General features: G+C 46.6%; 1 protein-coding gene across 9 annotated transcripts in view; it reads right to left on the bottom strand.

Moving 5' to 3' along the window:
- The window catches only part of FRMD5 (FERM domain containing 5), a 318,959-nt gene that overhangs the window by 17,898 nt on the left and 277,763 nt on the right, over positions 1–23,298 (bottom strand). For all 9 annotated transcript variants that reach the window (XM_058737924.1, XM_058737922.1, XM_058737923.1 and 6 more), the window contains 4 exons: positions 16,063–16,160; positions 13,170–13,293; positions 10,098–10,185; positions 1,879–1,967 (listed from right to left, as the gene is read on the bottom strand). In XM_058737924.1, the coding sequence (XP_058593907.1) occupies positions 1,879–1,967; positions 10,098–10,185; positions 13,170–13,293; positions 16,063–16,160 (399 nt within the window). The remainder of the gene's footprint in view (positions 1–1,878; positions 1,968–10,097; positions 10,186–13,169; positions 13,294–16,062; positions 16,161–23,298) is intronic.

The raw sequence follows: 23,298 nt of genomic DNA, 5'->3' as shown, positions 1-23,298 counted from the left end.
TGACTACCAGTTCTGAGCTAATACAAGCACATGGTATACCTTCCTTGTTTGATTTCCCTCCCAATCAATCAGTCACCCTCATACACATACAGAATACAATAAATATCAGTTGATTAATATGGAAAGGAACACACCGATCATCCAGGCTTCAACAAACAAGATAGGAAAGTGGGAGAGTTTCTATTGGAAGTGAAGTTGGGTTTTACATCTATTATTTTAAAATTGAGACACAATGAAAAGCAGACTTCTTGAAGAAGTGTGATATGAGAGAAGCCACAGAATGAAAAGTTTGTGGAAGAATCAGGTGAGCATCAGGGCTTCTGGATGGGGAAGGATACTTTAGGGACTTGAGGTCCCTGAACAGGTGTGTCCTACTTGTTTCTAGCTACACATGCCTCCTACCAGGGACCTCATGACACAGGCGGCCTGGTCAGAGTGTGGGCCAGGATCTGGGCCATCTAAGGAACATCAGACAACCCAGCTATATCTAGGAAGCAAGGGTTCCTCACTGGGAGAGCGGTGCCCTGACCCTACTCATTGTCTTTTTGTGAAAAGTATTTTATTGGACAGCAGACCCCAAATCCTCACCATTGTCACCCAGAGAGCACAGTGAGTGGGCCAACTTCAGAAGGCCCAGCAAACAGATGCGTTGTTTACTCAGTGCAGCAAACTGCCTTGTGAAGTGGCTGTTTTCCTGGGGGAATGGGACCTGGGTGGTCATGTCTGGCAGTGGGGGGTGGGGGGGCAGTTTCACTAGCACTCTGGTTGATGATCAAATTACCATTGTGCACAAGAGCAATGGGGTTGGAAAGGTGGTGTTTGTCCACAAGCTTGGTGGGGGAGCTCAAGAGGACACAAGAAGATAGACACCTTGCAGCAAACCCCAGTAGAGAGCTCGCCAGGAAGCAGCTTTGTCCTCAGATTCCCCATCAGCTCTTCTGGAGAAGGCAAAGGAATGAAGACCGGAGCAAGCTTCCCCAGCCGAGCTCTGTTGGGTAAGGTAAGCCATTTGTTCAAGCCCATGGGAGGAGTTGTCCAGCTTAGACTCGGCAGTCTAAGGCCAAAAAGGTACAGAAATCACAGGGGCTTAGTACAACATACAGCATGTTCTGATGAGGCTGAAAGATGTTTGCATGGTCCAGAAAAGGAGCCTCCAGGAAAGCCAAATATCCATCAACAAGCCAGTCTGTGCTGCATCGGCTCCCAGATCCATTTAGAATAGACCCTGAACTCACAGGGTGGAGAGGAAGCAGTTCAGAGTAGCTTCAGCTGAGGTAGTGGCTCTTAGCTGCTAGAAATGGGAGTGGAGGAAGGGAGAGGGGAGCAAGGGTGGGGATGTGACTCCTGGAGGCTGAAGACACCTACGGCCTAAAGAGGGACAGAAGGGAGATAGAGCAGCATCCATGCTTGTGCAGGCAGTGCCCAAAGTGGGGCTTGGCCCACGGAGGGTGCAGGATAACTTCTATCTGCCCCAGGGGTGGTAACTTCTATTTGCCCCAGGGGTGAGCCCCTCCTTCTTTAGGCCAGTGGGTAAGGAAGTAAGCACCCATGCGGATGTAATGGCCCTCAGTGGGGGACAGTCCCAAGGACTTTGCTTCCCTAACATTGGCTGCAGCCCCAGGTCTTTCATCTTACCTAGAAATCACCCTCCACACTCTTTGTCTCTCTGGAGAGACTGTAGGCTCTCAGGAACACCCCTTTGGAAGAACAGGATCCCTAGGCAGAGACCACTACCTCGATCAGTTATCATTATGGACACAAGGCTTTGGAGAGGGCTCAGAACCATAACTGCCCAATCACAGACAAAGGACGTGGGAACCATAGCCCTCCCCATTTGGTGACGTATAAAAAGCCCGTTTTGGAAATGAAGATACTCACCATTTAATGAAGTGGACCCTCTTGTTTCCTTGCAGAACGACAAACCCAAAAGGAGTGAAGGCCAGAAATGCAGCATTTCCTGACACATCCTGCAACATAGAAAGACCTCTCATCAGGATGACATAGGCATGTAGGTGAAAGGGTGAGAAACGCAGTTGTTTGTCAGTGATACAGGGTTAATGCTTGGGAGTAGGTCACAGAGGGAGGAGCACTTGGATATAACAGGCAAGCTACTCACCTTCCCTAAGCCTCAGTGCCCTTAAATGTAAGTTGTAACTAATCTTAGAAGGCTGCTGTGAATATCCAAAGAGAATGGCAAGCCCTCACACATTGTAAAATGGTGCAGTCACTTCGGAAAGCAGTTAACTTCTTCAAATTGTTAAAAAGAGTTGTTATACGGCCCAGCAGTTCCACTCCTAGGTACCCAAGAAAACTGAAGACACACATTACACAGAAACCTGGATGTAAATGCTCATGGTAGGATTATTCATAACAGCCAAAAAGTGGAAACAATCTAAATGTCTATCCGTCAACTGATAAATGAGTGAAAATGTGGTGTATACATATAGTGGGATATTACTCAGCAGCAAGAGGGACGCAGTACTGATACCTGCTATAATGTGGATGAACCTCGAAAACATCAGGCTAGGTGAAAGAAGCCAGGCACAAAAGATCACATGTTGTAGGATTCCATGTGTATGAAATGTACAGAATATGTACATCCACAGGGACAAAAGATTACTGGTTGCCAGGGCTGTGGGGAAGGGGAGATACATAGGGAGCGACAGCTAATAGATACAGGTTTCTTTTTTGGGGAGATGAAAATGTTTTAAAGTTCGTGGTGGTAATTGCATAACTCTGTTACTAAAACTAAAACTACTGCATTACACACTTTAAAAGGATGAGTTTTACCATATGTGAGTTATATCTCAAAAAAGCTGTTGAGAGACAGAGAGAGAATGAATGGCGGTTATTATTACAATGGCCCTACACACTGGGGTCCCTCACACAGTTTAGCTAATGAAAAGATATGAAGCAAGCAGCTATGGGGAATAGCCACGGTCAATCCTGTGGTGCCTGAACCATCAAAGAGGCCTCCTGACCACTGGTCACTATCAGTTTGTACTGGTTACTCTCAGTTTGTAAATACCAGGCTTGAGGTTCTGCCGAGCCAAGAGGGGAGAAGCTGTACGTCATGGCTGTCTCACATGGGAAATGAGCGCCATGAGGGCCAGGCTGACATGGGGCACAGAAAGCAGGTTGATGGATTGTGCTCTCTCTGAGGAACTTTCTTTGCGATAGGGACCTGAGGGGAGAAACTGCTCTGTCAGTGTGTGAATGTGCTCAAGTGGCCAGAAAATTATGCCAGGATGTTGGTCAAACGTGCATGTAGGACATTTGTCTGAGCCATAGCTCATATGGTGCAATAGGGTCAGGCACCTAGTATGAGGCATCCAAGTGGGGGCTGTGGCTGTCAGGCTTTCCTAGTTTTTCCCACTTTCAAGTTTTGGCTTCTTGGCATACATACTCAGTCTGATCAGGTCTAAGAATAAAAAGCGGGCCTGGGCAGGGCCCCATGAGCCTTGACCCAAAGAAGAAATGCAGTTTTGTCTTAAAACTCTTTAGAGTCAGGTTCCGGGTATGAACATCTGGGCCCAGGGAATAAATTAAGTATATGTTTTGCAAACATTTCCACTTAATGTATTGTTAGTATTGTCCTTTCCTCAGGATCTACTGTGACCCTGACATTTGGCTGCAAGCACAATGTCCTTCAACCCAGGGGCAACAGCAAAAAGCTGTTTAAAAATAACCTGAATGGAGATACTGTGAAGCCACAGGGCTGGTTTTCCTCCTGCCTGTCATCAGTCCTTGGTGGTGGTTATTAATACCTGAGTGCCAGCATTGCACAAAAACATGGTCCCTGGCCAGGGCACCCATGCTAACCCAGCAGGTTTGCCTATGTTGGATACATCTGCCCACTGTGCAGGCAGGACCCAACAAAGTCCAGGAAGAAAGACAGAGACTTGAGAGGGTGGAAGCCTTGCCTTATTCATAATCATAGGACAGGCTCCAGGAAATATTTATCAGATGAATATGTAAGACAAGGAGGTGGACCAGAGGGGCTGGGGGTAGGGGAGTACACATGTGAGCAAAAACAGGAGAGGAAGGCACAGGTGCAGTGGAGGTAGGGAGGGCAATTTACAGTATCTTACAGTGTCTAGGAAAGGCCTAGAAAGAATGGGTGGAAGGATGGAAAGAAAGGGTCAGGTCAGCAGAGGGCTGTGGGTGGCTAGAAATACTGGGTAAGGAATAAGGAGGGGAAAGGCTTCCACCTGCTTCTTGCACTCCTGAACCATGCGGGTAACAGGGCAGAGGAGCACCTGTGCCGTGACCATAGCATCACGGGTCCTGTGTCAGGCCACGCAGACCCAGGCTCTGGCTCGGCCCCTCACTGCCTGTCCCTTCATTTCTCCATGTTTCACATTCCTCATTGTAAAATTAGGGTTGAGAACACTATCTACGTCTTAGGTTGTGCTTAGTAGGCACTCAGTACATGCTAGGGGCCGTGTTGTTAATACGAGTTTGTTGCACTTAATACAAAATCTTTTTTTTTTTTTTTATGTAGTATTTTACTATTTTTCCTGACACTGATGGATTTAATTTTTGCTAGTTAGGAAATGAGGGTGTGGGAAGTTGAGGCAGAAAGAGAGAAGTCACTCAATGTTGGGGGCCCATGGAGAAGGGGGATTTGGGTGATCCATTTGGGATTTGGGGTAAAAGTGAAGCAGGCAGAAGAGGAAGGAGACAAGCTGTGACAGATTCCTGAGGGTCGTCCCAGTGACAGGCCTCTCTGGCCATAGCACCGAGAGGGTCCTCCTACAAGCTGGGAAGAACTGGCCAGGCTGTCTGTTGGCACTGTCCATCTGAACCGTCCAGACACCTCAGGGCTGGCCTCTGGGTGAAGGCAGGTGTTGGAGTTAAAGGAGGAAAAGCCACTCCTGACCAGACTGACTGATTCAGAACAGGGAGCAAACTGAGAATAAACCCCAATCAGATGCCACATCATTCCAGTAAGTAATAATAGCACCTTGAGCAATCCCAATCCAGTCTCTCACATGGAGAGATCAGTTTTTCAAACTGCTTCCAATGCAATGTTGTGGATGAGGGCTGCTGCAAAGCTGGGCACCTGTGTGTCTACAGGGGCCAGGGCAGCTGGAAGGTTTGCTGCTTATCTGTGGCATGTGAGGAGCAGGACCTGGAATTACAGAGAAAAGCCTCACATCTGTACCAGCACAAAAACACAAACAGGTAGCCACGTAGACACCTTCTCCAGAGCCTTCCCAGTTTCTTCCACTAACATGTTATTCTCGTAAGCCTGCCCATGGGATTTGTGTGCAAAGGACAAGTTATATGACAAGAAGAGAAGGAAATGAGGACGAGGAGAGATGTGACACAGAAAGTGGTAACCTGTTCCTCAGATCTTCCGTGTTATCAAGTTGGAGGCTATCTTTCCTTTGTTCCCTTCCCATCCCAACGAGATCAGGACCCACAGGACTGAACATTAATGGATCCGAAAGGTGGAATAAAAACTTGCGTCTTGACAGCCACACAGCAGATATTGCCAGCCCCATTGTACATCAGATAATGGTCTAAAGTATTTGGTTCACTTCTACAGTTGTGAGGTACGAGATTCATTTTCAGTTTTTCATCCTTGTAGAAAGAGCTTCATTCTTGGCTTAGGAATTTAGCCCAGCTTCTTATTTGCTCTGTGACTTAACTTCTCTGAGACTCAATTTCCTCATTTCTCAAATGAGGGCCATAATACATACTTTAAGAAATACTGCTTCTTTCTGATTTTAGGGTGATGGCCTAAATAACTTACTGCCAAAACATGGCCAACAGTGGTTTTTCTTGGAGGGGCTGGATTTGCACAGAGTCCTTTCACATGTTCAAGTAGAAACCACCATGAAACTCGACATGCATCAGTTCGATGTCGTCAAAGGCTCACCCTAAGATGATAGCTCTGCCCAGAAAAGGATTTTTGGAAATCACAGCAACTGACTGGTTCTGGGAAGTAGGGACATCTGGCCACCTTTGCAGTCCCCATGGGTTCCACCTCGGGATACAACGAAGCAGCCTTCTGTCTACTGCTGCCCTGGAGGACATCCTGGGTATGCCAGAGTCAGAACCAGGGCATTCTTTTGAGATCATCCAATCCCCTCTCTGGAGTATGACTTAAACTAATTCGATATGGGTAGATGAAACCTCTATTCTAAAAACCTCAGGGAAGAAGATTCCACATGGTCTTCCACACACTTACGCCCATCCCTGAAAGCTTATAGCCAGGAACCTTATGTTAAATCACTCATGAAAATCACCCAGTTTTAGTATACTTAAACATGGTCCCAAGAAACTACATAGAATGGAAATTAGGAGGCAGCCCTTTAAGAGCCTTGGCATCACCCCATGAAAGATGAGAAATGAAAATCTTGGCATATACTTGCCATGTAAGTGGCTCTAGTCAAGTTCTTCATCTCAGCAGTAAGCCCACCATTCTCTGTATAGTGCAGCCAAGAGGGGCCCACTGGGGGATGAGGGTTAGTCATCACCAATCCTTCTTTCGTCTGTTTCTCTGAGGTCAGAGGCAACTTGTCAAGATGGGGAAGGGGGTTTATTTAGAGAGGAGTCTAGGTGGCTGATTATGAAATTAATGATCCTATTTAAGGTCAGAGGAATGAAGCTGTAATTTTATTTGTATGGTTGCTCTAACCTAGATCCTGCTGAAATAAATTTTCTCCTGGTCTGTACAGGACAGAGATAAAGTCACTTGGTGAGCTTACGTTAAATTTTTCTACGGTGATTTCAGTAGTGTCGTAGGTCCTCTACCAGAGTTGGTAGTGAGTCCTGCTTTGTTCCTAAATAAATGCCATCTCCCCAGAAGGAAGACCAGGAATGGTAACTGAAAAAGCACAGCACTGAGGTGTTCAGACAGCCCTGGGTTCGAGTTTGAGTACTGCCCTTACCAGTAACTCTGGACATGTTAGTTGGTCCCTCAGAGTCTCAGTGTTCTTATCTTGAGGACAAGAACATCTTCTTGGCAGTATCGTTATAAAGATGAAATGAGATCGTATATGTAAGTGCCTGGCATCTGCAGGCTCTCAGTAGATGGCACCTTCATGACTCATGATAAGGCTGGGTACAGGCTGGGTGTCTGTGATGGGTCTGGCTACTATATAAACCTCAAGAGGGTAAGAAGCCACAGTCTGGGCCTACAGGAGATCCAGGGCAAACAACCAGTCCCAGGGGCTCCAGGAAGGAGCAAGATGGTAGCTCCTGAGGTTGGAGAGGTATCAGAGCTGGAACAAATGCAGCACTGGGCTGCCAGGGGTTTGCTCCAGTCTCCTGCTCTAGGCTGTAGGCTTGGTCTTCTGGGGGCTCCTGTCAGGAGGAGATGGGGTCTGAGGGGAGATGCAGAGAGCTCAGGACAGCGTGTGCAAGTTCAGAGCCTGGGTATTACTGTAAGCCAGCCCGCTGCTGGAGCCCTCTGCCTGTCCCACCCAGAGTCGGTAGGATCTTGTCTTCCCAGTCCCAGGGCCAGACAAGGACACTTTGGGCAGAAAGAAACCATCATTGTGGACAGGAAGAACAGCAGCTTCTTAATCAGTCCAGGAGAATAGAGCCCAGCTGAAGCCTTGTTCTACTCTCATTTAATTATCAAAACGATTCCTCTTCTTCTGTCCTCCCTAGGGCTGTGTGCCCCAGATTCCCTGGGCCCAGTAATTGCCTCTCTGTTAATAGAAATCATCGGTATTTATTACACTGAGTGCTCCAGCTTATTTCAGCTCTCCTTGTAGCAACATTAAGGCGAGTGCCTAGTAGCATATCACCAAAGTAACCCTACTTAATGACAAGAGTAAAGGCTCCTGAACCGTCCTTGCTCAGCAGGCCTAAGGAAAGCATGAGCTGCAGTTCAGTAGAGACAAGCTGAGGGACCCTGTGTGGGGTCTGCAGCAGGGTCCTGGCTCTGGGTGAGCAAGAAGTATAGGGCCTGGGAACCAGGGATTGGAAGCCCAGTGCAATGATCGTGCCCACCATCTCCCCAGGGGGAGTCTCCTGGGGGCTTCTGTTCCTCCTAGATATATAACAACAGGGAAGTGACTTGAGTTCAAATTCTTGCTCTACTGCTCAGGGCCTTGTAAATTGTCTCCTGGAGCTTTTGTCTTCTTACTTATAAGCCAGGAAGAATAAGATCCACCTCCCAGGGCTGACAGGATTAAATGAGAAAATAACGTGAAAGGATTCCAGGGGGTCTGCCATGGAAAGCATGCCACAAATGTTTCTTCCCTCCTTCCTTCTTTGAGTTGATGCTGTGGGGATGGAATGATGTGAGGGACTGGGCCTCACACAGTGCCTGGCATTAATAGGGGTTCCTTCCTGCAGCCTCTTCAGCCTCTGTCCAATAATGGGCAAACTCATCACAGATGGGCCTGAGCCAGGAGCCCCACAGTCCTAGGGTGCACATGGACTTGGGCTGGACACCAGGCTGGCTGCCACTGTAGCTTCCAGACCCACTTAGGCACATAGGTGGAGAATCCCACCCACCTCTGCTCAGTTGTACTCAGGTTCACTGTCTACCATCTATCTGCCCACTCTGCTGTCAGATGTCAGCCTCACCCAGGGACTCATCTCTGAAAAGGTGGGTGCCCTGTGTGGCCTCAAGGGGCCCAGGCAGGTTTGGAGGTGACCTGGCACCTTATGATAAAGATAGCTGTCTCTAGGCAGCTATGGCTTTTAAGGTCCTGAAGTGACTCAGCAGTTCATGGAGCACAGTCACTGAGTACCTGCTGTGTACTTTCACACAGGTGAGGAAAGCAAGGCTCAGAGAAGCCTGTGAGGGCCTCAGAAAGCAAGAGATCAGTGCTGGAGCCAAGGTCAGCTGACTATGAAGCCGTCTTCAGTCCTATGCAGGCCCCCTACCGATGGTATCTGAGCAATTAATGGAGGTTAAACTATATCTGTCATGCAAGGGCAGTATTTAGGAAGCTTTGCTAAATCATTTGTAAATAACTATGCATCATCTTTCTTTTTTTTTTTTGGTACAAACAGGCATAAATGTGTTTTCTGACAGTGCTGGCCCTCCTCAAGAACACAGGGGTTATCTGGTTGTAGGCTGTGCTGGTGAATAGGGAACTCTGTGGGGTGGGAAAGGTGACCAGGGTTTCTAAGTTGCCAGAATGTTCTAAAAGTTCTTATTTGAAGTTTCGGCATCAAATCCTATGTAAGAACAAGTCACCATCACCTTAGCAAGAGGTAAGGGATATGCAATTCTGCCCCTACATCACTGGATTCCTTGCTTTCTATTCTGTTCTTTTAATTTTTGTTGGAAACTTCTAGTGTTCCCTCACCTATTAGGAAGAAACGGTCAATGCCCACCTGCTCCCGTGGGATACTGGCTCCTTCAGATCAGTTTCAGAATCTGGTGGTACCGACCGGTGCCTCTCCAGTACTAGAAAGAGAGAGGCAAAAATCCGGGGACACTGAGGCAAAGACCGGGAGTGTCAAACCAACTGGGATGTGGAGATGAAGTGGGGGGACACAGCCAGAGAGAGAGAGGAAGAGGCCATGTGTCTCCGCTGCTCTCCACAGTGACTGTGGCTGCTTAAGCTCTTCTCCAGAATGCCAGACACATGTGAGCAATTACAGAGGTTTCCTCTGGGCAGAGCCTCCCTGGCTGGTTCCTGTCTCACCCTCCCAGGCGCATAATGGAATTAAATGCTACTCCACTGCAGTTCCTCGCAGTGACTTACGCTATTGCAGTCAATAAAATCCGCTCTTGGAAAGAAACTAGATTACAGGTCAGGGAAGGGTGGGCAGTCCGCTGAGTGGCCTCTGATCATTCCCTGTGGGGAGACTTCCACATCCTCTCTCTTCATTTCCACCAAATTACCCACTGCAGCCAAAGTGGGGCCTCAGCTTTGGATTTGTTATTTAGATTGACTTTGCCTGGGACCCTCCGACATTGATGTGGCACCACAAAATTATGCAGCATGGAAGCCAGGGGAGTTTCCAAGAGGAGAGACATTTTTTTTCTGGCATCTGTCACTAAAAGAGCCAATCAACCAGATCCTGAAGGTGGATGGTGCAGGCATGTGCTTCTTCCCTGCCTGTTGCCCTTGGGAGGAGGCAAGGTCAGTGGTCTCAGACCACAGGGGTCTTACCTTACATGGGTGAGGGTCCACTCCGTACGTCTCCAATGTCTGTGCTTTTCTTAAAAAGTTCAGCTCTGATGTTGCTGGTGTTTGACCACTGGAATAAAAGGAAATGAGATGATTTCGGGGTTTCCTGTTCTCTTAGATTCCTGAGGTAAACTTTCCATTAAGAAGCGCTCAGGGTGGGGCGCCTAGATGGCTCAGTCGGTTAAGCGTCCGACTTCGGCTCAGGTCATGATCTCACAGTTTGTGGGTTCGAGCCCCGCATCGGGTTCTGTGCTGACAGCTTGGAGCCTGGAGCCTGCTTCTGATCCCGTGTCTCCCTCTCTCTCTGCCCCTCCCCTGCTCACGCTGTCTCTGTCTCTCAAAAATAAATAAATTAAAAAAAAAAAAAGCGCTCAGGGTAAGCCTCATTTTCCAATTTTCCCATAGAGTGTGTGCTCCCTGCCCTATTCTAGTACCAGCTTCAGAGACTCCTGTCTGGGGTTAGAAACTCAGATGTCCTCAGACTGAGGCCAGCTACATAATGAATGACATGGGGTATACAGTAGGGAGTGGTGGGGTTGGGGTCACTATGGCAAACTGGGAAGTGCTACCCCATCTAATGAGGGCAGCTGCTCCTCAACTCTAAGACTGTAGTCCTGTGGGAATGCAGGGCTGAGCACCGCTGGATGTGCTTTTCAAAGAGCAGTCAGAGATACTGATTTCTATGTACTATTTCTCAATTTTAAATACTCCGGGGGCAAACAAAACACACTTGTAGGCTGACTGCAGGCCATGGGTTTCTTGTCTTGACTTATGACTGAAATACAAAGCAGAGACCTGTATATCTTGCTGGTGCTGCCCAACCCTCTTCCTTTACCAGCAGGGAACACGGGAATGGAGGGTGAAGAGACACAGCAGGAGACAGTGCTGAGCTCCCCAGACCACAATAGCGGTCTGTCTGCCCATGGGGTGACGACTGTGAAAGGAAGAAGGCAGCTCTGGTGCCCAGTCATCTGAGGAAGGGGTCTCTAGCATCATTCCCTTCCCAGCTACCTCATGAGTAGGTCCTTTCATGAGCTCCACACAGAACAGGTGGCAGTGTCTCATTGGCTGCCCTCAGGGTCTGGATCCCTGGTGGAGCAGACACACTCCTGCAGATGTTGGGTAGGTTTCAGTGTGAGGAGGGTTGGGCAATTTGTCAAGTCAACAGTGACTCCGATGGCTGGTGGGTGGGACTGAGCTGCTCATGTCTAAGTTCATTATTTGTCTTGAGTAATACTGGTAAGTGCAGGAACACAAGGAGGTGCAGGCCAGATTCTCCCTAGTGTCCTTCTGGATGGGTGTCAGTCAGCACATTTATGTGCAAGTCTCCATGTTGCTTGTGTAAAATCTACCAAGAAATACATTGCACAATCTGGGCCTTCCAGGAGCTCATGTTAGAGTTGGAGGAAGGAAACACACATTTTCACATGCTAGTGATGCAGCCAGCCCATGCAAGTAGGCATTATGTTGACTGCAGATTCCTACATCTGCCAGAGCACCTGAGGTGCAGAGAAGGTGCCTGGGAAATGTTTGTGAGGCAGACAGAATGCTGGGCACCAGGAGCAGCTGAGAACCACTGCCCCTTCCAGGGAGCTTCTTCATTCCCTGTCTGGAAGCTGGAAGATCTTGTGGGCTCCATCCAGTCTTGGAGTTAGCCCAAACCTCCGGGGCCCTCAAAGTGGGCATCATTTCCTGGGGGATCCCCTGTCTCCTACTAGGTTTCTGGATGACTGTCCCCACTGCTCTCACACCTCCTAAAACCCTCCTGGCAGCGCCTCTTGGCTGTCCCAGGACAGCCCTGAAGTCTCCTTTGAACAAACCATGAGCCTTCTCAAAGGTCGATGTTTGTTCTGACCTCTACCACAAGGGGCCGCTGTTTCCTTAACAGTGATGGGAGGAGCCCTCCAGCTTGGCAAGGACACACCAGCACTGGGAGAGGGATGGGGCTGGAGAAGGATGGAGAGCTGCTAGGATTCTACCTCTGTTAGGTGTCTCCATTCCCCTGGGAGGGAGGGAGCCAGTCCCTGCCACACGCTCTGGGCAGGCGGTCTGCTTGCAAAGGCTAAGGAGGCTTTAGGGACATAATTGTTGGTAGAATATTCTGAGTGTAAGTGAGGATTTTGTGTTTTGGGGTGGGGGAGCTCAGGGAGTCAGGGTAGGAACTAGTTTAAACTTAATATTAACGCTAGAAATGTCTTTCCCCCCACTTCGGCATTATCCTTCCTCAGAAAGGTAGTTACACCAGCATTGACAAAGATTTCTAAAAATTGTAATGTACTAATATGTTTTATTTTACAGTGCTACAGTGTATATGGCCTTTTTCTTCATAGTTTATCAGTTTGGGGTATATGTGCTCCAGAATGCCACACAAAGTAGAGCCCATACACTCTATTGTTGCCTTTTTTTTCTTTAAATCAATCTTTGTAGAAAATCCTATTTCACGTGGGTGAAAGGACACATTAATGCTATTTTATGGAATGTGGCATATTCTGAAAAAACTAAGAATCTGAGGAGGACAAGCCCCCTGCTTCCAGCCTCTTCTCTGCCCCTTCCTTCTGTGCAGTGCTGTGGGGTTGAGTGAGGCAGTGCTGAAGACACAGCCCCCGAACCAAGAGCTCTCAGGGCACCCCCAGTGTTCATGAACTAGGCCAGCTCTGCACAGTCCCATCCCCTGACCCAGAAGCCACCTATCACACTGTCACAGACTGAAGGCAGAGGCTTGCCCATGTTTCATATGCCTCCTCTCACTTTTTTCTCTTCTGCTGTTTATGGTTTGTTTGTTTTTTTTTCCTTTTCCCCAGTCCGTGCTTCTTCCTCTGCCTCATCATTTATCTTAGTAACGTGAATACTTTTCAGAGGCCAATCTCTCTCTGTTTTCCTTACAATACAATGTCCTTCTTGCCCTTGGGCTTCAGCCTACTCTATAGGGCTTGGGGTTGTGCTGTCAGTGCAATGCTGAAAATGGTACATCCCGGAGTCAGGATGCAGCATGGGGCTTGTATGCTCAGGCTGTGGGGGACAGAGTGTCCTGAGCCTCAACTGAGTATCACATACCTGAGTTCTGTCTTGTGAATCTCAGCAATTTTCCTTTCCAGCTTCTCTGAATGTTTCGGGAAAAACTGGAACTTGGAGCTGTAGCCTTCAGGGTGTTTCCCTGGGTCATAATCCCCAATCTCCGCTTGCAAAAGGAAAGCAGAGTAAAACAGTTGTGGAGGTAGGTAAATCAGCACTGGTAAAGCAACAAGAGATGAACACACAGAGCAAAAGCCAAAGCACACACCACATTTCCAAAGAACAGTGGATCTTGAGTGTGGCTGTGGGTTAGATGGAGGGTGTGCTCCTCGGAAGAAGCATAACCCACCTTTGTTTTCCCAGATGTGCACCCTGGGGTGATATCAAGTCTAAGCAGAGATACCAGAGCCAAGCCTGTATTCTGTGGTCACCACAAGTAAACATCCAATAGAAAAGCAGAAGCTTGCATCACGGTCTTTATCTATTCAGCCTTGAGAAAATGTCCTGGGATCATAGCTCTTGGTGGCAGCACAAGAAACCGAGCTGCATCAGGAAGAGAGAGCCTCTTGGGCCTGAGCCAGATCAGAAGTCTAAAGTGTCAGTTTTGAGGATTTTAGCAGGGACACATTGATGAAGAGCCATGACCCAAACTCAGAACTCCACTCTCAGTCAAAATCAAATCAAATCAAATCAAATCAAATCAAATCAAATCAAATCAAATCAAATCAAATCAAATCAAGTGAATATATTTGAGTAAATATTCATTGAGGGTGCCATTGACCAGGTGCCACGCCCCTCTGAGAGAATCTCAAGAGTAGAAGACTGAAACTGGTCTTTGAGTTCTGGAGCACCACGTCCTAAGGCTGATTTCCCAGCTTCCTGCATGGGGCGCTGTTTCTCCTCTATCCATGTAGAGAGACAAAGAGTCCATCCCTAAAGCTGCCAGGATCTCAGATCAGTGAGATTTCCATAGGGTAGTGTGGTGGGCCCATGACACTCTCCACGAAGCAGATCAGAACCCAGTCCTCTGCACAGGAAGGGCTCCACAGGGAACATCGTGCCTATGTTAGGAGAAAGTATGTTAGAAGTGCCAGCTGCTTTGTATTTGTCCTTTCTCTTTCGTTAGTGAGAACCACAACCAGGGCCTGTGCGAAATCTTGAGGGGAGAATAAATATTAAGAGGAAAATGTGCCCTCCTCTCACAGCTGAATATCGTACTTGTGCACAAAGCTACTCATTGTGTCTTCCAAATTACTTGGGAGTTTCTATTGTTCTGAAAGAGACTAAAAGCTTCCCTGGGCCTACAGTCCAGAGTGACCTTGAGCCATGAAGTCATTTATTATGATTTTATTTAGAAAGCTCCAAGTAGAAAACATCAATATTGGACATCAACTACTTTTTTAAAGGAAAAAAAGAAAAAGAAAAATTCAATGTTGTGAGGGTAAAACTGAAGGAAATAATAGAGTTTAAAATCTCACTTAATACCAGGTTTTCTCCTTTAAAAATGAAAGGGGCCTCTTTGGGTAGCTTAAAGTTGCTTAGCTCTAGTTGGGTAGCTTAGGTAGGCACCTTCTAGAGTTGCCAGTTAGGTGATTTTTTTAAAAACAGGACTCTCAGAAGTCAAAGTTGCTATGTGTTGACTTTTACATTCTTTTTCAAAAAAATTTTTTTAATATGTTTATCTTTTTTTTAATTTTTTTATTTTTATTTTTTAATTTTTTTTTGACGTTTATTTATTTTTGAGACAGAGAGAGAGCATGAAGGGGGGAGGGGCAAAGAGAGAAGGAGACACAGAATCAGAAGCAGGCTCCAGGCTCTGAGCCATCAGCCCAGAGCCTGACGCGGGGCTCGAACTCACGGACCCCAAGATCGTGACCTGAGCTGAAGTCGGACGCTTAACCGACTGCGCCACCCAGGCGCCCCAATGTGTGTTTATCTTTGAGAGAGAGATAGAGCTCGAACAGGGGAGGGGCAGAGAGAGAGTGAGACACAGAATCCAAAGCAGACTCCAGGCTCTGGGCACCAGCAAACCACCCCCCCCCCCCCACCCCCCGCCCCATAAAGAGCTTGAACTCACGAACCATGAGATCATGACCTACACCGAAGTTGGACGCTTAACTCACTGAGCCACCCAGGTACCCCTGACTTTTACGTTCTTAACACAGCTATTGTATTTCTCTTAACAGATGAACTGAAGTTTCTTTTTGGCAAGCATTTCCCAGGTTCTCTCCACAAAGTAGCTTCCTGGAGTTCACGGATTTCCAATTAAGAGTTCAGATTCTTTGAAGGAAACTTCATGATTTTAGTGTAGTCCTGAACAATCTGGGGACAGTTCAGGCCTAAGGACTAAGGGAAGCCTTAGAAGTGGCACTCAGGAGCCCCTGTACTTCATGGAAGGAGAAGGCATCACATAGATGAAGAGTGCATACCTTTCCCAATGTTTTCCAAAAAAAAAAAAAAAAGCCAGTCTGGGAATCTGCTGGATACAGACTCAACTCTACATTATTAGCATGTTAGGAAATATATCTGTTACTTGTAAACATTTCAACTTTGAACACTCTGAATGGAAAGGTCTCTGAGAAACCAGAATTCCAAGATACTTCACACCTTTGAGATTTGCATGTAAAGTCTTAGAAAAATTGATTCAGATGACTCTCCAGAGTCCCAGTAACTCTATCAACCAAGGGTGGAGGAAATCCCAAACAGAGTCATGATGACCTAAAGAAGCCCGCAGGAAGACCTTAGGCACAGTTTAGGGTTGAGTGGTCAGAGCTTTCTGGGACTAAGGAGGCTAGGCAAAGAAGCTCTCCAACCTAGACTCTGCTTCAAGTTAGATACTGTTTATATCCAAGAAGTAGTCATCTGTGGTGACTGAAATAATATAATCAGTACTTAGCATGAAAGCAAGTTCATTCATCCTGTCAAAAGTCATTACCTTGAAGGATATAAGCTGCTAACAAGGCAGCATCTGATGTTTTACAGAGGAGACGGCCATGGTAGAGATCCCTTTTGATCTGTAGGAAGACTAAATACCTAGAGAGAAAAGAGAGGGTGAACTATAAAGGATTTCTCTGATTTCTTTAAAGACATAAGTATGTAATATAAGCCTATGAAATTTTTAAATGAATTTTAAATGAATTTAAATGAATTTTAAAAACAAAAACTTAAAATGGCACCACAGAACAAACATATTTTCCATTTCCCTGAAGACTTTTTTAAGTACTTTGCCCTGAACTGATTTGGGATTCAATTCAAAACAACTTGTTAGTTTCCTTCGGTAGCTCTAAACAGAAACGGTGCTTCCTGGCAAAAGCACTGTGTCCTCCCTCCCAGTGTTGGGTTTTGGAAGGAGCCAGCCCTGGCCCATTCGATGCTGAAAAAGAAAACTGTGTCAGCAGAAAGGGGCCAGTTGGGCTTCTCCCTGCCTAGGACTCTGGCTGATGTTTCTTCTTAAGTGGAATGGAGCATGAAGGAACCAGCCCAAGGAAGAGTTCTGCCTCAGCTTGCCAAACCAATCTGTCCATATGTGGAACGGCCTTCAATTATTGGCTGAGCTCAACAGCAGTGAAGGAAGCATAGAAACCTGTGGCTAGCATTTCTTCAAACAGAGAAAACTCTCACCTCAGTAGAAGCAGGACATCAAGAGCAACAGCTGATAGTAGCTGATGTGTACTGAGCACTTCCTATCTGCCAGGCCAGGTGTTATGTACTTTGCATGCAAAGCTCATCTAATTCTCACTTAATACTTTGAAATAGGTACTATGATCCACCCCCCTCTTTTAGAAAAAATTTAATTCCAATATAGTTAACATACAGTGTTGTATCATCCCCCTTTTTTAAGATAAGGAAACTGAGGCTTAAGTAATTTTCTCAAGGGCACACAACTGGGAAGTGGCGGAGTCAGGATTCAAATTCAGGACTGACTGTAAGACTCCTGAGGTTGGCTCTTAGTCACTGTTAAATGGCCCTGTCCCTTTGGCGGGACATGGAAGCAAATCTTTTGTCCCTCACTCACTGATCATTCCCTGGGCCTGAGTTCATATATCACTCCTTCTACAGCTCTCTGTGCTACAATTCAGGGATACTGGACTAAAGGAGATAGCTGAAACGGACAACAAGGCTCTGGGCACTGATTCTCAATGTGGTGGTGAGGAAAACATCCCCCGGGGTGGGGGGAGAGCACATCAGAATCTGTGTGTATCTTCTTGCTCCTGGGTTTGATAAAAGCCCTGCTGAAGCCTTCTGATTTGCTCCCTTCCCACCCAGGGGGGGCATGCTCCTCCTCACCCTGAGAACCATTATCTTTATCAGGCATCTTTATCAATGGGTGCATGGCAGGTGCCTCCAGTGAGCTGGAAAGGAAACAGGCTTTCCACTGCTGGGTGGGGTTTATTCAGACTTTTGGAGGTAGGACATCTACAGGGGGGTCAAGGGTAAGGCCACAGGAACATTGTTAGACAATGGTGCAGCAATTGGAGGGGGTAGGGGAAGGAGGGGCAAGTCAACATCCTAAAAAAAAACCAAAGCACATTCTTTAGATGACAAGAAGAAATGAACTCAAGACCAACATCTATAGGCCTGACAGGAGGATTCACTTCTTCATGACCTCGTCTCAGACACTATCACTTCTGCTTTATTCTGTTTGTTAGCAGCAAGTCACTAAGTCCAAGAAAGAATCGGCCAACAGCTTCAGGGTACAGAGTTGTATTAGGGGTCCCCCCTCCCCTTTCTGCTACAGTGGCTTTCATCAAGCTTCATGTTTTATTCACTGAAGGAGGTAACCAATGACTCATTGTTGCTGGACATGAAAATGTATCCCACGTGACCCACAGCATTCTTAGACCTATTCTCAAGAGAACCTGGCACATTCTCCCCTGCCATGCATGGGCCTAAGGAAGTCTCTCTTGTTGCCTGAGATACCGCCACTAGGGTCACTTTGTTTCCAGCCAGGAGATCGGCCTGCCAGGGCCCCAGCTCCTGATGAACAGGCTGGCTTGGTTACCCAATCTTAGAACCTCAGAATAGGAGCTGTAGAGCCTAATTCTCTCATAGGCGAGGAAACAGAGGCTATACATATAGAGTGACTTTTCTGAGGTGACACAGTGATCAGAGTCAAGGAAGATCTCCTGACTCAAGGCCTGATGCTTTTCCTACCCCCGTGGTAATTCAGTTAGTTGTCAGTTAGCAAGAAAGGGGTCCTGAATACAGGCAAGAGAACTGTGTCATCAGGGAGAAATTCTCATTGGAACCGAACAAGAAATCAGCTTTAGACCAGATTTAAGACAAACCTGTTCCTTAGGACACGTTTTTGGGTAAACTTTACTTATCTCTTCCTGGCCTCACCTCCATTTTTGTTTTAATGCCAACATTGTCCTAAATTGAGGGAGGTGTGAATTGGGACCATCTGATGGCAGAGCAAGTGAAAACCTAAAAGACAGCCAAGGAAAATTATCTTTCTGTGACATGTACATCTCTCCAAGGTATTGGCTGTGGCACTGTGCTTTCTGATATCAAAGTGTAGAGACGAATCCACAGATATTTCCAGAATTAAAAGTTCTGACTTCAGGAAAGCAGTGGTGTCTCCTGAAGAGTTTCTCCCTCCCAAGATTTTTTTTTCTTTGGACTCAACTTTCCTTTATCAGACTCTTTCCCTGGCCTCCTCTATTTTTTACCACCCCTTTTCTTTAGTCATGTTTAGAATGTTTTCTTCCCCCATACTAGCCTGCAAACTCCTTGGAGTCAGAGATGATTTTTTAATTCACTTTTAATATTCTTCTAGAGAGCTTGTACATCCTTTACTTAGCTCACCTAATTGCCCTCCCTCCCAGCCACGATCCATCCCTCCATCCAGTTCTGAGCACTTACTGTGCCAGGCACTGTCATGGGTTCTGGGAATACAGAAGGGAACAAAACTGAGTCCCTACTCTTAATGGAGTTTACATTCCAGTGGGGAGAGACAGATACAAAACAATAACAAAACAATAATGATTTACTGAGTGCATGTTGTGAGCCACACATTGTACTGTGTTTTTTTGTTTCATTTTATTTTGTTGTCCTAACTAGGCTCCACGTCCAACACGGGCCTCAAACTTACAACCCTGAGATCAGGAGTCATACATTCTACCAACTGAGCCATCCAGTTGGTACACCACACTGTACTGTTGAACACGTACTGTCTCATGCAGTCCTCACAGTGACTCTGAGGTGACTACTGTTTTTATTGTGCTTCATAGATGAAGAAACTGACTGCAGAGACTGTTGCTTGCTTGGTCACACAGCTAGTTAAAGAACAACCTAGAATTTATACCCAGTTCTTTTTGATTCCTTGGTCTGGGGTCAGCAAACTATGGCCTGCCACCAGAGTTTCCAATGAAATGAGGCAAAATTTTAGGGGCACCTGGATGACTCAGTCAGTTAAGCATCTGACTTTAGTTCAGGTCATGAGTTCGAGTCCCGCACAGGGCTCTCTACTGTCAGCATGGAGCCTGCTTCAGATCCTCTGTCCCCTTCTCTCTGTCCCTCCCCCCCTCAAAAAATAAATAAACTTTAAAAAACAAAAAAAATTTTTTATTGGAACGCAGCCATACTCATTCATTTAGGTATCGTCTCTGGCTGCGTTCACACTGCAAAGACAGAACCGAGCAGTTATGACAGAGACCATATGGTACACAATGTCTAAAATACTTACTATTTATAGAAAAAGCTTGCCAGTCCATCTTAGCCTAAGCTAGGCTCAAGTGATATTCATTGAAGGAATAAATGACCTATAAACTCCATTCATGAAGAGATTCATTCATTCCATTAACATTTTTTTTTTTTGAGCACCTGCTCAAACACATGTCAGGCAGCTTTGTTTCCTTAGAAGGTGGGGCCCCATTTGCACTCAGTTTCTTTCTATTATTTGATCTTTCCAGAGTTCATACACCTGCAGTCCCTGTTAAACGCTAAATCTGGTGCCTAATCCCCATTTTCTCTGCCTTGTCTCTAGCTCAGACAAGAAAATCTATTTATTACTTTACAAAATGACAAAAGAGATTAATCAGGATTTGGCAACTAAATTTATCATCTGGGAAGAGTCCAAGAGATAAATTGAAGCACAGTTCTTTACTCCCTATTTCATCCCCTCCTCTCAGTCTGCCTTTATGGGAATAGCTGAGATGGCATTGAAATTTAGGACCAATATCGCTAGGAAAAAACACAGCTAAATTGGCTTGGAAGAAAGGTGGCATGGAGGACTTTAAGCCAGGAATGAATTATGGGTAATTAGTGAGGCGCTGGGGCAGGTACCCACTTTCTCAAGATCAGCAGAGACATGAATGAGGAGAAAAATGCGGCTAATTCCAAGGCCTCCACAGAATGCCTTGGGGAAGGGGAGGCACAAAGACTCTAAATCAGGCCCAGGCATTCTGGGGTTCACACCCCCAACAAAGCTTGGAAGATGTATTCTAGGGAAGGAAGGTTGGTGAGGTGGAGAGCAAGGGGAAAACAGTCAAGGATGCTCAGCACTGATGTATGCGGAAGCAGGGGAGCTTCAGTGCCTTTGTCTGTGCCTTTGAAGTCGGCTGACTTGGAGAGAGGCCTGGACTTGGTCCCCATGCTGTACCATGAGGACTTGGATGACTGATTACCAGGGATGGCTTTCTCTCTGAATCCTCAAAAGTTAGCTCCTTAAGTGTTAGGATTCTAGCTGGTGGGGGAAAAGGACAGAGGAGGAGTAGGGATTATCAGAAAAGTACCTTTTTCACCTCAGCAAAGGAGAAAAGCCAGAACTAATTGTACTCGTGTCCCATGCAGAGCCCTTGGGGTGCACGGACCACGTAATCAATCTGGCAGTCTCTGCTCAGTGCAAGCCTTGCTGGCAGGGGTGGGGGTGGGGGGTGGTGGTGTATTACTAAGTGCAAGATCCCAGTGTAGTGGTCAGTTCTCCCAACAATTCTAGGTGGTAGATGTTACTCTTCTCATTTTATAAATAAGGGGTCTGAAGGTCAGACAGATTAAATATCTTATGTCCAAGGCCACAGAGCCAAGAAGTGACAGAAATAGGATCTGAGCTTCCAGGTCTATGCTTCTTCTTGGGCAGGAGAGTCTGTACATTAGTATTATGTAATAACATTTGACTTAGAAAATTGTGTAAAGAGCTCCTCCTAAGGGCCAAGATAACCATGTGTTTTTGCCCTTTAATCAAATCAGAAAGCCATGTGTCTGCTGTGTTCTTACTGGCAGCTCACTGAGTTGTTAGAATAATCCCTGTCATCCCCACTGTTGGTCTAGTGAGGTGGAAACCAGATGATCCTGATGTGTGGTGTTAGGAGGCAAGGTGCTGGGTTCTCAAGAAAGGTGTGTTAAATTTGTCCAGACACATGGACGGGAGTGTGGACTTCTGGGTCGGCCCTGGCACCATCACCTCTTTTGGCAGGAAAGCAGGGAGCAGGGGGAGTGGGGAGGGGCTGGGACAGGCTCAGAGTGAGGTAAATCCTCTGGGGGTCCTGAGCAGGGCAGGCTAGTGCTTTGCCAAAAGTCCTCTCTGTTTAAGTTGTCATTCATAGGGGTTCTACCCTTACTCTCCTGCCTAAAACTACAAGATTTCTCCTGTCATGTGGATGAGCTTGGTTTTCAGAAGCAAAGTAGAGCCACGTCCAGTTCCACGTGGACAATCAGAACTTGCAGTTCGTTCGTTCCTTCCCTCCTTCCTTTTTTTTTTCCTTCCTTCCTTCCTTCCTTCCTTCCTTCCTTCCTTCCTTCCTTCCTTCCTTCCTTCCTTCCTTCCTTCCCTTCCTTCCTTCCTTCCTTCTTTCTTTCTTTCTTTCCTTTCCTTTCCTTTCCTTTCCTTTCCTTTCCTTTCCTTTCCTTTCCTTTCCTTTCCTTCCTTTCTTTCCTTCCTTCCTTTCCTTCCTTTCCTTCCTTCCTTTCCTTCCTTCCATCTCTCCCTCCTCCCTCCCTTCTTTCCTCTTCTTTTCTTTCAAATTTATTTTAGAGAGAGAGTGTAAGTGGGGGAGAGGGGCAGAGGGAAAGAGAGAGTATCTCAAGCAGGCTCCGTGCTCAGCACAGAGCCCAATGTGGGGCTTGGTCTCACAAACCATGAGATCATGACCTGAGCCAAAATCAAAGGTCAGACACTTAACTGACCGAGACACCCAGGTGCCCCAAACCTGCAGTTTCTGTGCCCAGTAAGGAGCATGAGGTTTGGTTCTAACTACACATTTCACTGGCCTCAGTGCTTCAAAGTTGGTGTGTACACACTGTCCCAAACATCCAAAGCAAACAACATTCCTCATGCTTCCAACTCCACTGCAAGACTCCCCCCACCCTCCACTGGGACCCATGTGAAGAAGCCACTTTTCCTCCCTGTCCTACTTCTGTGCCTCCTTTGTATTACTTAGTCCTGTTTCTTGCCCTCTTCTCTCCCCCTTTCCTCGTTTTCCTTCTCAGAGAAACTTCAGCTCCTTTTATCTGATATAAAACTAGGGACACGCTCTTCGGAACAGGAAGTGAACATAGGTCCATATTCTTTCTTCCTCTCTTCTTCCCTCCTCTTTCCTTTCTTCGGAATACCCCCAAGCAGTTCAGGATCTGGAAGTAGATCGCAAGGCCTTATAGGACAGAGTCTATATAACTGGCAACAGCCTCATCCAAATTTCTGTGGTGTCCAAGGTTTGGGGAATTTCGGGGAGAGTTGGCAGAGCTGTCTCCTCAGTTCTAGGATTCCCTGGCATCACCTCTTGACCTCAGGCCCAATCTCTACAAGGTAACATCAACATTTTGCTAATGTCAAAATTAGATATTTCTCATATAAAAGTTAAAGATCCTCGTTACAGAGCATTCCTGGATCTTGGATGTAAGACTTTCAGAGAGAATGTGACTCATATACACAAAACCCTGGTGAAGATTTGAAGCTCCTATTCATTGACCCTCTTGTAGGATAATGTGGGCACAAAAGTTCCTTCTCATCCTCGAGTGGTGCTGGATGAGATAGGATTCATTCCATGCAGCTGTCTGCCTGCCACAGAGCATGATCCCCACAATGAAGAGTTTATCACGGACCTGATCCATTAGCACACTGGGGTTTATCCACTTGGATTTAAAGTCTTCAGTATTTCCCAGCTTATTTTTCAGTGTCCTACTTCGGCATTTCTCAAGTACATTAGGCCACTGGAGTCTATTTCAATCCCCT

The sequence above is a fragment of the Neofelis nebulosa genome, chromosome 7 (assembly GCF_028018385.1).
Source record: "Neofelis nebulosa isolate mNeoNeb1 chromosome 7, mNeoNeb1.pri, whole genome shotgun sequence".
Lineage (NCBI taxonomy): Eukaryota > Metazoa > Chordata > Mammalia > Carnivora > Felidae > Neofelis > Neofelis nebulosa.
Note: the sequence above shows the minus strand (reverse complement) of the source record. Positions and strands in the feature narration are given on the sequence as shown.